General features: G+C 35.0%; 1 protein-coding gene across 1 annotated transcript; it reads left to right on the forward strand.

Annotated features, from left to right (window-relative positions):
• Positions 1-5,765: 5,765 nt before the first annotated feature.
• Positions 5,766-16,740, forward strand: LOC125674032 (3-oxoacyl-[acyl-carrier-protein] reductase FabG-like). Its single transcript, XM_048911035.2, has 9 exons — positions 5,766-5,902; positions 10,586-10,719; positions 10,816-10,908; positions 11,158-11,243; positions 12,649-12,742; positions 13,144-13,213; positions 13,494-13,530; positions 14,013-14,076; positions 16,374-16,740. The coding sequence occupies exons 1-9, from the start codon at positions 5,857-5,859 to the stop codon at positions 16,530-16,532; spliced, it is 783 nt and encodes a 260-aa protein (XP_048766992.2). The 5' UTR covers positions 5,766-5,856; the 3' UTR covers positions 16,533-16,740.
• Positions 16,741-17,959: the final 1,219 nt, after the last annotated feature.

The raw sequence follows: 17,959 nt of genomic DNA on the forward strand, positions 1-17,959 counted from the left end.
TCTAATAAGAGAACTGGAAACAAAAAAACCAATGAAGGATTAGGACTCTAGAAGTTGAAGTGGAAACGCTGATAGATTTATCCACGGAGAAATACTGTAGTTGCGGGTATTGTCAAAAATAACATTGATCAGACATTTATTGTATAACCATGAGAACAGATTAGAATATATATTTTCCCAAGAGTAGAGTTACTACTAATATAACCTTCGTGGACCAATTTATATCGGGGAAACTAAGGAGTAAATAAATAAAAGAATGTTCGGGATATAGGTTTCAAATCAATGATAAGGTACATATTTTCTCTATTAACATTTCAATTTCTCAGATCATTCCGGCTAGTCCATGAATTCTAGAAAAAAAATCACCATCATACCAACAACTCAACTTTGTTTGTCCCCTTTCGTAGACAACGAGAAAATAACTAGATCAAGACCCTCGGCATTGCATTTCCATATGGATGCAGCGACAACGTTTACAATTGAGCAATTTGACTAGTCCACGAGGAAAGAACGTAAATAAGATGGGACTTTTCTAAATACAAAACACGTAAACACAGGTATGGACATCGTTCACATGATGCATCAAATATACACATTGTCACACTTGAATAACTATTACCATACGTCAACATACAAGTAGGTCCATGTCATATTCGCACAAAACTTTACTCTGTTCCATTGAGAATTTTGAATGCGTTATTCGAAAAACAAAATCTAGTCCACATTTGCATTTTTCAACACAAGAATATAGCCTCAATCTTATGATTATGAATGTTGTTCATCACAGGCCCCTCCACCGCTATCTAAACTAATGAGGGCTATGGATGATATTAATTACGAATCCTATCATCAATTTCTTAAACTTAAAATTTACTAGCAAAGCAATTAATGTCGTCAAAATAAGTAACATTCTTTGTCATAAAAAAGTTCAGTCCAGGTTCAAATATACTTCTACTATTGCATCCAACCTCTTTATTTACAAAGACACTTTGTAGTGCCTAGATATAGACCATCTTATATGTAATCCACCAATGCGCTCCTGTTCTTCATCTTTTAACTATAGTCCAGCTGGACATGTCGTCACTGGTGACGTTGATATAGTTGAAAATGTCCTGAAATCACTTATTTCAAAAGCTTCTAAATTCGGAAAACCTGGGTCTTTCAATTGACGATATAATTTCATCTCTGTTACAAATTCGATGAAAAATTATTCCAGACCATGGGATGAATATGGAAAACAACTTCACACCTTTTCAGAATGGATAAAAAGAAGACACATAGATAAGTGTCTACCATCTTTCCTTCTATGGTTAGTAAAACCAGAAACGATAAAAAAAAAGTTAGATAGGCTCTATGGCGAATCTGCTTTGGATCCAGCTAACAAAACTTGTAACATCATGGTCTTTGTTTGTAAGACTCTTTATTACAACTGTATTTTAATCGAACTCGACATTAATTCCATTTGATCATTCTTCTTATATTCCAACTGCATTTTCAAAAGATGAAATTCATCAACATCATGCTTCAGTTTTAAACACATTTAATATCCTAGCCAATGTGACGAATGAATATGACTTACCGTGTATATACTGGATTCCTAAACTTCACAAAATCCCTTACAGACATTGATACATTGTTGGATCCAGTAAATGTTGTACCAAGTCCCTATCTTTGCTCCTCACAAAAATATTAACCATTGTGAAGGATACATTTCAACGTATTATGCCACCACAAATATCAAATGTGTTGTAAATAAACTTTGGATTCCAAAACATTTTCAAGAACTTTTAGTAAATTTGAAATCACAAAACCTTTCCCCAATCACCAACATCAAAACGTATGACATGTTAACATTTTACACAACCATTCCCCACGATAGACTAAATAATATACATTTTGATATTATAGACAGGTGTTTCTTCAACAAAAATGGAAAATTAGATATTCGTATCCACGGACCCTAAAGTGCACGTTTACAGGAATTGAACGGTTAACGAACGCTGAACGATTGGAGAACGAATAGTTTTGTTTGGGGAACGAACGCTGCGAAACGGTTTAATCGGAACGGTTTTCAGCGAGAACGGAATGGTTCTTATCTGGAACGGAACACTTGTGAATGAGAACTGAAAGCTTTGGTCAAAGATGGGAATAAACGGTTTGGTCTGGATTTCAAATTCAGTATTTCGGACACTTTCGGTACTTTCAATTCATACATAAACAGTGTAGGAAAGAGAGATTACTTGCCAAAATAAAAGTTTAATTTGATTAATATTATGAATATCTTAAAATGGGAGGAATGGGAATTGAAGTAAATTAATGCATGCAAGTATACATGTCTTAAATTCCACATCGGTGTATTTAAATTTATAAAAGGTGAAGATAACGAACAGTGATGTATTCATAAAACAATATATAATGTAATCAATAGAAAACAACTTCACACTTTAAAACAAATAGTAATCAATTTGCGTCATTTCAGGCTAGGTCCAATTTCAATATTATGATATTGTCACCCATGACTCAAAATTTTTTTTTTCTATTACTTAATGCACATGTAATTTTAAAAAGAGGGATTCCAGTTTGTACATGTATTGCATGTATTTGTGTAACCATTGATTAAAAGTTCATATAGCTATGATTGATTGATTGATTGATGTTTTCCGCCACACTCAACAATTTTTTCAGTTATATGGTGGCCCCCAGTTTTTTATTGGTGGAAGAGAGAACCCAGATACAATGTACCTGGGAAGATACTACCGACCTCCCGAAAGTAAACTAGGAAAATTTCTCACTTACCGGCGCGAGCGCGATTCGAACCATCGCCGACATAGGTGAGAGGCCGTGTAATTTTGAGCGCGATGCTCTAACCTCTCGGCCACGGAGGCCCTATGTAAATATATATGACAGTTTTTCTCTTATGCATGTTCAGAATAGATCAATACATACACATGTAATTTAATAATAAATGATAATGAAGGATTGTAGTTTCAAAATCGTTGATAATAATCATTTTCAGGAAAAATGATTTATATTGCGTTAAAACACAATAGGGGATTGCCAGCATTGTTTCAATATTGTGGTGACTTATCATACTGATTGATGATACACGTAAAGGTACCCATTTGATACATGTGCATTAAAAATGCTACATCTAAAGAGGGATATCAAAGAAGCCAATGTCAGCTGACATGGGGTCGTATAACGCGAACTCTGTGCCCACTCCCCCGTGGACTACATTTAGTACCTATTTTTGAAGATGACACTAAGCCAGTTAAAATTCTAGCAAGTAATTCAGTTTCATTTTCCAACATTTTCACAATTTTGAGATATTTTAAATTCATATTAATCTAATAGTTATGCGCCAATAGAATATCTTATAATTCGATTTTTTCTCGAACCCAACCCCCCCCCCTCGACAAAAAAGAGAAAAGAATGAATGAGCCCCCACTACACGAACTTTTTTTCCATCAACAGTAACATTACCGTTATTCATTGATTGGTTTCAAAATTAAAAATCCATGTTTACATATTTTCTTCTTCACTAAGTTAATGTCCTTTCACAATTTTGATGAAAGTAAGTTTGCTGTTTACCCCAAAATAGAAATATCTTTCGTCTGTAAATGGAACGCTTTGGACTGGAAACGCAACACTGAACTGCTTAAATGGGAACATTTTGATGTGGGAAGAGAACGGTAATGAAACGGTTCAAATGGTGTAGTGATACACGTCAGAGTCTGTAGTGAGCAATCATTGAACGTATTGCTTTGCTAAATACCACTTTGATTCTACGCACAAGTACATTGAACTTTAAAAATGCTGGAGTTCCTCTTCTTATATGTTTGCAATCTTTGATCTGTCCCCTCGCTTAGAAGTGTGCTCCTTTATTAACTGTCCTGTTTGCATATTCTTATGAGTCAGAATTCATTCACAAGCTTCTACATGAGAAGAAAAATATCTTGATGTGGGCTTCAACCAGACGGATATATCTACGTTTTACCTATTAAAATTATTCATTTTAGTTAATATGTTTATTCGATTTATCCCAGGAAACTCGAAATAAAATATACCACAAAGTCTCGCACATCTGAGTTATACTTATTGTAGATGTTAACGGTTTTAAAACTCAACATTATGACAAACGGGATGCCTTCAACTTCTCTGTCATCGACGTACGATATTCAATATTCATTTGTCACCTGCATATGGTGTTTATTTTTTCAACTTATTGCATACACAAGAGCTTGTCCTGTGTATGATCAGTTTTTGTTTAATTGAGGCAGACTACTGGCAAGCAAGTTGATGTTACAGGGGTTTGAAAGTATAATTGTTATAGCGATTGAATTTACCAATACAATCTGTCCTTAGGTCAAATATTGTCTGACATGTTTGATACCAATTGTTAGATCGTTCTTTACAAATTAATTTTGACTACATATCACTCTCTTTACTTAATCAAGATATAGGGGTCACGGTTGGTGTGACCGATCGACAGGGGATGCTTACCCCCCCCCCCCCCAATGCAAGTTTCCCCACCTCTAATGTATCCAGGGATCTGGTGTGTCTGACTCGTGATTTTGTATTCCTCATATTAGCTATGAGATTGATCACTGTTTGTTATCTTCACCTTTTCATTTTCCACTGTAGGCTTTCAATGTAAATCTTATACGGTACCAATTTTGATGCACCAGATGCGCATTTCGACAAATAATGTCCCTTCAGTGATGCTCAACCGAAATGTTTGAAATCCGAAATAACTATGAAGTTTTAGAGCTAAATATAGCCAAAAACGGCGTGCCAAAAAAGTGGAGCCAAATTCGTCCATGGATAAGAGCTATGCATGAGGTAGATAATCCTTAATTTTGAAATGAATTTCTAAATTTTATAACAGCAATTTTAAAAATATGTATCCGTATTTTCAAGCTAGTTACGAAGTACTTAGCTACTGGGCTGTAGAGTAATTTCAAATGTTAAACCATATAAAGGATTAAACGGTTGACATGAAATTCAAGAACCTTGGACATCGCAAACATATCAAGCTGTTCATGTTCGGCGATATCTAGATCGGTATATTAATTGATTGAATATTGTTTAACGTCCCCCTCCAGAATATGTCACTCATATGGAGACGTCACAACTGCCGGTGAAGGGCTGCAAAATTTAGGCCTATGCCCGGCGCTTACGACCATTGAGCAGGGAGGTGTTCTTTATCGTCCCACACCTGCTGCGACATGGGACCTCGATTTTTGTGGTCTCATTCGAAGGACCGCCCCATTTAGTCGCCTCTTACGACAAACAAGGGGTACTGAGGACCTATTCCACATTTCGCAATATTTCCTATAGCTGGAACTCATGGTGGCGTTTTATAACATTCATTGAGAAGGATAGATTCCCCTATGTAACACACTAGTATAACAGAATTGTTGCTGAAACTGATGATGACATTTTACAACAATTTGTGGGAAGAATGGACTCTCCTGTAACATGATAGTAAAACATTTACGGCTTGTTAAACGACCCTGGTTAAAGAAAGAATCACCTGATGAGAAACAATTGACAATCGGATATATCTTATCTAGCTATTACATAACTTACTCATACTTTAAGGGATGCAATCATGCCAATAAAACAGGATTATTCAAACGCGACTTCAGCTGGAAATTGATAAGAAAAGGTTGGTGAAGACATAACAGGTTCATTAAGTGTTGTGAGTGTATACCAAACATCAACAAATTCCTTTTAAAAGACAGTGGGATGTTTGGCGTAACTGATATACTATTCAGAACACAATAGACTGATTTTAACAAAAGTCAAAACGAGCTTCCATACATCCTTAACGTTTGTGATTAACTAGCCGACATGTCTGTTATTTCTAGATTGGATGGAAAAGTTGCATTAATTACAGGTTTGTCTGGGACTGATTCGGTATAAAAGGAGCAAAATATTTCAATTATATGATTTCAATATGAAATAAGACACAATGCAAAGGTGTCTTTGCAGATTCTAAGTACTATGTCATAATATACTCTTTAAAATCACTTTGATGAGGCGATGTTTAAGTTTTTAGCTCATCAAATTTTTTTATCATAATCTTTAGTTTGTTCTTTCGGTGTCGTTTGCAAACTAGTCGCATCTGCATTTTTTTTTCCAGAACCACTGTGCTCATCAAACATCCTTCAACGTAGCCGTTGCCTGAATTAAATTCAATATTTAAGACTCTAACAACTCAATTTTATGACAAATGATTTCATCTTCTCCGTCGTCAAGTTCCAATATTTATGTTGCAATATACAATTATCACCTGCATGTGGTGTTTATATCTCTTAACTGATTCGATACGCATGATTTTGTTCTGTGTATGATAATGTTGTCAATCGAGGCAGGCTCCTGACAAACAAGTAGATGTTACATGGGTTTCAACAGTCTCGTTTGAAGTCAGCATTTCGCAATTTTTATGGTCGTTATAATGATCTGGTTTGCCAATACAACCTATCACTGCGTCAAATGTTGTCTGACGTGTCTCATACCGATTGTTAGGCCGTTCTTGGCACACTGATTTTGACTACGGATAACTCCGTTTACCTGCTGAAGATATAGGGTTCACGGTGGGTGTGACCGGTCGACAGGGAATACCACCTCTGATATATCCAGGGGTCCGTATTTGCACAACTCGTGATTTTGTATTGCTTATAGGAGTTATAAGATTGATCACTGTTCGTTATCTTCACTTTTCATACTCCAAGCGTGGTCCTGCCCTGGAGTTATAGCATATACTCCGGGGATCATATTTTACAAATGTGGTAGAGGCCTACCGACTCTACATCAATCTGCATTTAGTTTTTCCTGAAGATGTGGGGTTTAGGTAAACATTTAGCTCATCCATTTTTGCCCACCCTCTGGTCCAGTTGGTGTAGAAATCCTAAAGTTTATCATTTATATCACCCTTGTCCCAGAAATGTTTCATGCCAAATTTCAAAATCATTGGAAGGACAATAATCAAAAATTAAAGAAGTTAAAGAGGTTCATTTGTTATGCACGGCGGACGACAGCCACTGACTAATCACAATAAATCACATGAGTTTACTCAGGTGACCTAAAACTTAACTGCATGTTGTCGAAGCAAATACTGCTCAAATTGTTTCAAGAATTATATGTATCATCTCTTTAACGTTTTCAATTGCTCTTTAACTTGAAAATTGTCATCTCTTGTTTGTATTCCATAAACGGTGTCCACTCCTGCAATTGTTCATCTCTTGGAAATAAAAAGAGCATGTCAGTTCCCGATTTAATCAAATCCTAAAAACCATTTTCATTTATGTTCAATCCCTTGAATTGTTTAACTCCTCCAAATCATAACAATGTTTCATCTCCTGAATTTTTCACCTTTTGTAAATGATGTGACATTTCATCTCTTAAATTCACTCATATTTTTAACTAATTTTTTTCATGATTTTCAGTAACTTTGTTCACCTCTTAAATATTAATTCTGGTAAAAAAAATAATAATTGGACATTCGTTGATAACTCTTATTTAATAATCAGAAATATGATATTGAATTATTACTCCCTCACTTTAATAGTTTGGTTCAAATTGAAACACACCACATACTGAACAATTGTTTTACTCGATAAAATTTGCTCGAATACCTAACTACATCCCCAGTACGTTCAAATGACAAACAAGCAACAAAAAAAAACGAATTTAATTTCTTTAAAAACAATCGTCCTAGAGGATCAATATTTTTTCCGAATTTCCAATTTTTTGCTCTTTTTAAAGCTGTGTTACTGTAAATTTAAAGCAATAGCAAACTCAGCACAATGTCGCTTTGAACAATCAATGTCATTACGTAACAGATAATGCAACTAAAATAGCCTGATTCAATTGATATGAAAACTACACAGACGTCACCGACTTCAAATTGGTCAATACAACATTAAATTACACCGATATATATATCCTGTCTATTTTCTGTTTATTTTATTTTTATCTTTTACTAATTGAAAGGAAAGTTTAAAAAGGTATATGACGATAACTTTATCAGGTTTGTTTTAAGCATCATCAACTTTGACCGGGATCAGTATATCCTCCCTTAATTCTCTTTGAGATTCAAATAGACAGTAAAAAACACACGTCTAATTACTAACCATGTAACTGATTTTCAATTTTGTAAATAATAACCTATAAAGCAATGCTAATATACTCAGAGTTTTTCCTTCTTTAGGAAATATCTATTTTAGAAGAATTTATTATATTTTCCCATGAACTCTACTTTCAAAGCTCATCAATAAAAAAGTTTAAAAAATCAGAAATCCGTAATTTTCTACCTCATTGTCAAAATTAGTAGCGATGGATCCTATATCAGATCTCAGCATAATGATACATGGTCAAACGACGAACCACAGAAGTTAGTATTGTTATTTCAGAAGAATGTTCTCCTCGTACAGTATCAAACATTTACAAAATCCAAAAAACTAAATGCCAAATTTCAGCATCAACGAAATATTCAAAATATTTCAAAGCTATATGCAAGTGATTGTGATAATCTATAAACAATCAAACGCAATCGAAAAGACCGTAGCGAAATTGATACTTCTGCATTGATAGCCGATTACATAACTCCTCTCTAAATACTAGATGTGAAGAAAAAAGCATTCCCTAAAGGATGGTTTGTGAACTCTTGACAGTTCTGACTGGTTTGAACAATGTCTTGCGATTACTATGTACACTGTAGGGACAGAACTTACGCAGTTCTCTTAAGTAGGGCCATACAAATAGGTCAGGAAAAAAGCGTTAATAAACAGATCAATTTGTGACAAATTCTGTAAACACAACCCTTTTATACAAAAACAATATGTATATATCATTAAGTGCATATTGACCTCTTATACATTTTTCACCAGACCGACAGTCTCTACATCAACTGTATATCACGGGATCAAACAGCAAGATAAAAACGTATCGTCAATGTATATATCGTTGAATTGGCACGATATCCAGATATCAATGCAATTTGAAGTTAATATAACTTCAAAGTATATTAATTTCTTAACTTGAAAAGTGCTGAGAGCAAGTTTATTGTGACTTGTAACATGTCTAATTTTTGCATTGAATATGCAAGATACAGCAATTTTTGCACATACGAAGTTGAATCTAGCCTGAAAAACATATTTTCTGTTGAAGCCAGACTTTGCTCCCCTAACTTTCCTTTGGCACTGAAGTTCACATGTCACATAAATCAAACATCTTTCACTTAAAAACCTCGGGGTGTCCTGCCAATGATGAAATTTTTATGTACGGAAACCCTGTTTATGCAAATGAGTCCATTGTGAAAGTAACTATACGTGTAGATTAGGGGCGATATCAAGATCACAATATAATATGGATATTACTTTAGCATGTATGCTATATAAAGAAGAAATGAAACTTTTTCAATATCAGAGAGAATTAATATAACCCATTTGACAGAAACTTTTACGCAATTGCAGTTTACCGTTTGACAGCGGTGGTAAATAACGAAACAATATTTTGACATTTCCAACCACAAAAGGACTGTATATATGTACGTCATGACCTTCGTCATGACGTATTTTTCATTGTGACGTCGTGCAATATGCCAGTGCGGTAAAGTATATTTATGCACAGCACCGGTATTAAACATTTTATGGGGAAAGCCTTAACTCAACCGCGTACTCAATATTATTTAGAATGCTCGGAAACCGCCTGTCCTCTGATTCAATTCCACTCCACCTTCTGACAAGTGTGTACATACTTTTTGCAATTACTATTTAGGGATAAAAAGGCATTCAATATTATTTAGAATGCTTCGAATATTATTTAGAATGTAAAACTTATACAGTACCAATTTTGATGCACCAGATGCGCATTTGGACAAATAATATCTCTTCAGTGATGCTCAACCGAAATGTTTGAAATCCGAAATAACTATGAAGTTTTAGAGCTAAATATAACCAAAAACAGCGTCCAAGGATAAGAGCTATGCATGAGGGAGATAATCCTTAATTTTGAAATGAATTTCTAAATTGTATAACAATATTATAAGAATGCTTCGAAACTGACTAAAGGGCCTCCGTGGCCGAGTGGTTAGAGCATCGCGCTCGAAATATCTCACCTCTGTGGGTGCAGGTTCGAATTCCGCTCGCACCGGTAAGTGAGAAAGTTTCCCAGTTTACTTTTGGAAGGTCGGTGGTCTCCTCCCAGGTACATTGTAACTGGGTTCTCTCTTTCACCAATAAAAACTGGGCGCCACCAGATAACTGAAAAATTGTTGAGTGTGGCGAAAAACAGCTAATCAATCAATCAATCGAAACTGACTGTCCTGTGATTCAGTACCTCTCCACCTTTAGTGTATATTTTTAAGATGCCCTTGTGTCTCTGTGGTGCAAGGTGAAGATAACGAACAGTGATCAATCTCATAACTCCTATGTGGTGTGAAACCATCGTATGTTGGCTAGTAAACATTTGGGTGTACTTTTGTATACATTTGCATCTTAGTTGAAGCACCCTTTTTTGCGATGCCTCATAAAATATAACGATTACGCCCTATCACTATGTTCTGTGTTATTTTCAGGGTCCAGCTCCGGTATAGGGGCGGGAACAGCCATTTTGTTTAGTAAACTTGGTGCAAAGGTAGCAATCACAGGCAGAAATGTTGACAATTTGGCCAAAACAGCTGCCGAGTGTGAAAAGGGGAATGGAGAAAAGGTTAGATCCTACTTTAAATTTATTGTCGTAGCCAAACACTTGAAAGCTGTCTGAGAAATACAACATGTTCAAAAATATATCTCCTTGTTTTTATAGCCGTTTATTCTTAGCGGTGATTTGACCAAGGAAGATTTTGTTAAGCATCTTGTAGAAGAGACAGTAAAACATTATGGGAAATTGGACATACTGGTATGTTACACCGTAAGGTATTTGGTTTAAAACACTACATGTATACATGTACATGATTTAGTACCTCATTAAATTTGTTATAAATTGTTGTGGCATGCTTATAATCAGAATAAGCAATAAGAATTGAATAAAAAAAAATTAAAGAATTTAAAAATAAATCGTATTAAAACTTTTTTAGAACTCTGAAAGAAGCATTCTATTTCATATCTTTAGATTGACGATTTTATTAGATTATTGTTTGGAAAATAGGTCAATAATGCGGGGATATTGAAATCTGGAAGCATTGAAACAACAACACTGGAACAGTATGATGACGTTATGAACATTAACGTTAGGTAATGTTATTACATCTGTGTAATATATATATATATATATATATATATATATTCAGAAAATTTCACTTTTTTGGATACTAATTAATTTCCTACCCGGGCTTGTACTCACAACATGCGTAACAAATACTCCTAGCAGTATGTGACCAGCGCTCTAGACCGCTCAACTATCTAGGTAAACCTTGACAAGATGATCGATAAATACTGCTAAGAGAGTTTGTTCCGCAGGTAGTCAACTTCGGGTAGGGACGGAAGTGGGTATCCACATAAATTGAAAATGTGCTCTATATTAAATATTTCTTCACTTAAGGCGGTTGTGTTTATTTGGGAATTCATTGCTACATCCGTGTAACCCGCGTCTCTATCAAAAGACGTAAGTTATATAAACAAATATCACATACTACACAGTACAAACACCACCGCGGTGGTCTAGAGGTCAGACGTTCGCTCCGCGTGCTGGATGTCGGGGTTCTAATCCCGACCGCGGCAGATCTAAGTCGTTAAAACAGATATTGACAGTTTCATCGCCAAACGCTCTACACCAGGTGTGAATGTCACGGGTCCTCGGATTTGACCTTAAAAACCCCTCATCGTTCAACGGCTGTAAGCGCCGAGCACAGACCTAAATTTTAAACCCTTCTACGGTATCAGTGAAGTCTCCATATGAGTAAAAATTTCTCGAGAGGAGTGTTAAATAAAATACAATCCAATCCAGTCACGAAAAAATGACAAGTATTAATTATCTACATTGTCGTCAAGAATAGAACACTTACATACTAAAGGACGAAAACACATATATGGAGAGAGAGAGAGAGAGAGAGAGAGAGAGAGAGAGAGAGGCCTAGCAATTGGTATGATATGCTCATTTTATTACGCTATTTGTTGCTTTCATTTTATATCCATATAACAGCAGCTACACTCTGGAACTCTTTGCCTGATACCCTCCGCCGTTGTCAGAATTTCAACACCTTTAAAAAGCATTTAAAAAACACATCTTTTTAGACTTGCATAGTATTAGTATTATAGGTGGTTAAATCTTTATGGTTTCTTTACCATCATTTTAGCATGACTTTTTCAAGTGTATAATTGTATATTTATTTCAACTATTATATTTCATATCATTTGATTGTACGGCGTGGAACTTTCTTCATGCACATCATGTTTTAGATTTTAGTAATTTTACTTTACATTATTGATGTTTTGCTAGCATCGTTTTGATATTATCTGTCTTATTGCTATTATAATTTATTTTTACTACGTTCGTAACATGCTGTATCATTATATTGTGTGCAACGCTTTAGAATGGTTAATTATAGTCATATAGGGCGCCTAATTAATAAATATTATTATTATTATTATCATTATTATATATCTATATTCGCTTATCAGAAATGATTTGTGTTTTCAGAGCTATTTACCATCTGACAATGCTTGCAGTTCCTCACTTGGTCCAATCAAAGGGAAACATTGTCAATGTATCTAGTGCTGTGGGTGTTAGATCGGTGAGTAATCTTACCTGATCACGTGTCATCAGTACTTAACTATCGCTGATGAACTTGAACATTTGTAGATCTATATCTTTTATTTCATAAAACTTTATTTATAAAAATTAAATTAGATATAAGTACTGAAATATATCGTTAACCATTTCGTTACTTTAAACGGAACAACCAATGCAACCTTTGACCTTGACGACGCTCCATATCTGGTAATGATTACGCGGACAGTGGTAACTAGATAACCGGATTATTATTATTATCATTCAATGCATCTCAATCTCACATGGTGTATATTTCAGTCCCGTGGATAACAGCATTGCATTCTGCATGTGACATTGTATGGTACTATATGATACAATATCATCAGAATACCATGGGCGTGTCTATTCGTTATATTTTTTCAGGTTGAAGGAGTTTTGTCATACTGTATGTCCAAGAGTGCTATAGATCAGTTTACGAAATGCACTGCAATAGGTAGGTGTTCCTTTCTAGTTAGAATTTTCCAGTGTGTCAATATATGTCAAAACATCCTCCCATACCAGGAACACTGAATGTGATGGTTTCAGTATCATTGTGGCTTTATTATTGAATTAGATGACAAATAGGCGTTCCTACCATATGACATTTAGAAGAGAATTGTTTTTACCTTGTGATTTTATATAGCTTAGTACATTGGATTTAATTATTTTATCGCAACAGAAATGCGAATGTATGAAGTCATAAAGCATTGAGAAATGTATACATTGTATTTCAGATTTGGCCCCAAAGCAGGTCAGGGTAAACAGTGTAAAGTACGCATATTCATCTTTATCACACTGCAAACGCTTGAGATCAGCTGTCATTTTTGTGCATTTTGGATTACTTGTATGAATACTGTAAAAAAAAGTTATTTACACTGGGGATTAAGTACACGTGGGTTTTTTTTTTCACGTCCAACATTAAGCGTGGGAGGAATGATTGGTAATTGTATATACATGTAATATATATTATATCAAATATTTATAATTACACATACATGTATACGCGTGGGGGAAATTTACGTGCTTATTATGTGACCGCATAACTAGTGTAAATATCCCTACTTTTACAGCATTCATTGATAAAAGAGAAATTATTTGATTACACAATAACACAATTAATCTATTGATTCAGTGGTATACTTATGATTTTTCCATTATTATTAAAAGACTTATAATCAGATATTCCTATATTTAGCCCTGGTTTGATTGCCATTGATATTAAAAGACTTATAATCAGATATTCCTATATTTAGCCCTGGTTTGATTGCCACTGAAATTTTTAAGACTAGCGGACTGGATGAAGAGTCATATCAGAAGGTAAACACCGCGGGCTACTCGTTTTATCCGGCAGACTTTATTGGAGTTCAATGTTTTAAATCACAACAAAGGGCTTTGTATTTAAAATGTTCGTACGATTCAGTAGTTTTGATAGTCTATTCACCGATCGCGATAGCTCAAATGAAAAGCGTTCGCTTCGTAAATACAGTGGCTTGTCTTCCGGATTGTAAGATATGACAAAAAAAATAAATTGAAATATGAACCCTCTTTAAAAACACTTTTTAGTTGGTTCTGATAAAGATGCCGACACGTTCAGGTAATTAATGTGTCGTTTAAAGTACACCCCACACGCAGTATCTTATGTATACAAGGGATAAAAGTCGCCATAAAAAAAACACTCCCACTGTGTTCAACATCCGTTACGATACTTTAGACTAACTATTTATTGGAACAGCTTAGTAAGATTCGCCACAGCGACGAATTTCCTAAATGATGATGCATTTGTCGCCAATCGATATGCGTTCTATCATAGGAAAATGCATACGAAACAATTGCTTTTTAGGGCCACATCGTCAAATTGTTCTGGAAAGAACGAAAGTTACATTTTTGCGACGGCTGGCTATAGGGAAAGTGCCAAAATTATAAATATTGAAAGCATCATACACATGTATGTTCAACATGTCCTAGGCATTCGCAACAGATACGTACCCCGTTAAAAACCGTAGTAACATTAAATGTATCGAAAAAATATGTTGTAATTCTTATGTAATCTAAAATGGTAGTGCCATAAAGAATAATTTCAATATTTGAACTTTTGCACTTTCCCAATTGCCAACCGTGGTATTTGAAACCTTCCGTTCTTTCCAGGAAGATGTGACCAAATGGCCCCCATAATAGTTGAAAGCGTGTATGTTTTCCTTCGATGGAACGTGTGTTAACTCGCAACAGATACATCATAATTTAGGAAACTCATCGCTGCAGCGCATTTACCTATGGTAATCCAATAAATTATTAGTTTAGAGTACAGAAACGGGTGTTGAACTGAGGTGGGGTATTTTTTCTAACATCGTGACTTTTGTCCTTTGTATGGTACTCTTCAAAGGGTGTCTAATTTAAACCGTGTATTGGTTACCTAAACCTGCCGTCATCTTTATCAGGACGACTTCTAAGTTGATTTTAAAGAGGAATCATATTTCTATTTTTTTTTATTCCACAATCAGGAAGACAAGTCCCTGTGTTCGTAACCTGGAGGTCATTAGTTCGAACGTAGTTCGTTTCACGGTAGTGTCATGTCAAAGTAAAACGTAAACATAAGTAGTAATTGCTCCTTTGACAAACGCTCAGCATTTAAAAGTGAGAATCATGGATCTTCTTAATATGGCCCCGTGCCACAGCAAGCGTTGTCATGTTAAATGCCCCCCCCCCCCCGCCCGCTACGTCCCTGATCCAATAATTCTAAATATGTAGTACTTCACCTACAAATGGTGACGTCTCAATGAGTGAAAAGTTTTCGACGGGACGTGAAACAAACAACCATTCAATCACCAATGATAGCCTATCGAGATAAAAGTTATAATATGCATGATACACAACGATAATTGAATAATAACAATAATAATATATGATGCAAGGTGAAGATAACGAACAGTGATCAATCTCATAACTCCTACAAGCAATACAAAATAGATAGTTGAGCAAACACGGACCCCTGGACACACCAGAGGTGGGATCAGGTGCCTAGGAGGAGTAACCACCTCCTGTTGACCGGTCATGTGAGATGATATGCATATGAAATAAACTGACTTTGACTAAGGAACTCCGTTTATCTTATCAAGATAGAGGGCTTAAAGCGGGCGTAATCAGTCGAGAGAGGTTGCTTACTGATCCGACGTCTAGTTTGCCTAGGGGTACATGTTTGCCCAACTCTTGATTTTGTATTCCGTATACGATTAATGGAATTGACCACTGTAATCTTCACCTTTTAAGCCCACTATATTTTTTTATCTTCGCTATTAGTGTTAACATTTATACTACAGAGTTTCTAAAGCAATACAATGTGTCCAAAACAATTATGCACGTTGATATGATACTACACATATGACCGCGAGTCTAATATACTCTGTTCTTTTTGGTGTGTAGTGTATATGTTGATAACCTGGTGTACGCTTTAAATGCAAGTCGCTTTTAATGAATAGAACCATTATATACCATATTTTAAAAGGACAGACCTAAAAAAATTCATATCAAATGCATCTTTAACAAATGAAAATTCAGCATCAAAATTTCAACGATATAGAAATGTTAAATAACTTTGACAGAATTCTATTTTACTGCAGGTTCTAGAGAGGACTAAAATAACGCATGTGCTAGGACGACATGGCCACGTGGAGGAAGTCGCCAATGGAATAGCTTTCCTGGCATCTGACAGTGCTTCCTTTATCACCGGTGTGCAATTTCTTGTAGATGGAGGCTTACATACGAATTGTTCACAATAGATGTATAAAACGGAATCACTTGTTGCCGACGAAACTTAAAAATGAAAATATATCTTTAAATAGTTTTAGTGTATATTTTAATTTCCTACATGAGTAACATTTTGGATCAATATATAATACAAACGATTTCTCATAAACAGGTATAACAGTCTATTTATTATGTTTACTTGTATTAAACGTGAAATATGATAAAGAGGTTTGCAAATTCTATGGTCGTTATAACAATGTTATTTACAAAAACAATCTGTCATGAGGTTGAATGTAGTCTTACGTGTTTGATACCGATTGTTCGGCCGTTCATAACAAACTGATTTCGAGCACTAATACTTCAGTTTACCTTATCAAGACCGGTTAGCTTGTTACTCCTTTTCGACACCTGGACCCAGTTGCACAATGGTTAACAAACTTTAACAGACTGTTCACTTCCCCTTAACTAGACGTTAACTGTGAGTTAAATTTAACTCATTTTTGTGCAAATGGGCCTGATCCCACTTCTGGTATATCGTGTTTTTACAACTGCTAATTTAATTATAAGATTAATCCCTGTTCATAAGACATTTTTCAAACATATGATAAAGTGCCACAGTGTATATGGTTAACGCGACGTTCAGTGGGATTAAAGTGTTTTGTTGTCATATTAGAAGTAAATCGCGTGCCTTCTCAGTACTAATTCACTAATTCTACATATTTCTGCACACCTTGTTGCAACCAGGATTCATATGCTAACCAAGTTCAAATATACTAGGCTGCTCCAATCGATATCGCTTTTATTGATTGATGCAAATAGGTACGACAGGATATTTAACAAGCTGATAGTTATATATGTTCATGCGTGTAAACTTTCCAAATTTTCTGTCATAGGACGAAAAATTATTTTCATATTCAGTTTTTAATTCGAGGCAGGCTACTAAAATACGAAATGATGTCACTTGGGGTTCACAGTTTCGATTAAAGTCAGCATTTCCCAAATTATATGGTCGTTACTCCCTTAAAAATAATACTTTGTGATACATGTAGTTTTATCTCTGCAAAACCATTGTTTGCATGACTTTTTCAAACAATTGGTGTACATGTAATAGTTTTCCTGTGAAAAGACCGATATAATTGGGTGCATAATGTTTTGGTAATGGTCGTGGTTTTTTTTTAAATATTTGTTTTTTAACAGCTAAGTGTGAAAAATGGGTAAAGAGAGGGGGGTCCTATTAATACATCATACCTGATTTTTTTCCTTCTGCAACAAGCAAATGACATGGTAGATATAAATTGCAGTATATAAGGTAATTTAGTTCTCAAATTACTTCATGGATATTTTCATTTTTGTTTGGGGGATTTTGATTAAAGTATTTGTTTCTATCTTGTTGAAAATATTGATGGTCTATCATTGATTTTCCTCAGATGATCAAAACAAAATATTTTTTCTAAAAAAA

This window comes from Ostrea edulis, chromosome 3, assembly GCF_947568905.1.
Source record: "Ostrea edulis chromosome 3, xbOstEdul1.1, whole genome shotgun sequence".
Lineage (NCBI taxonomy): Eukaryota > Metazoa > Mollusca > Bivalvia > Ostreida > Ostreidae > Ostrea > Ostrea edulis.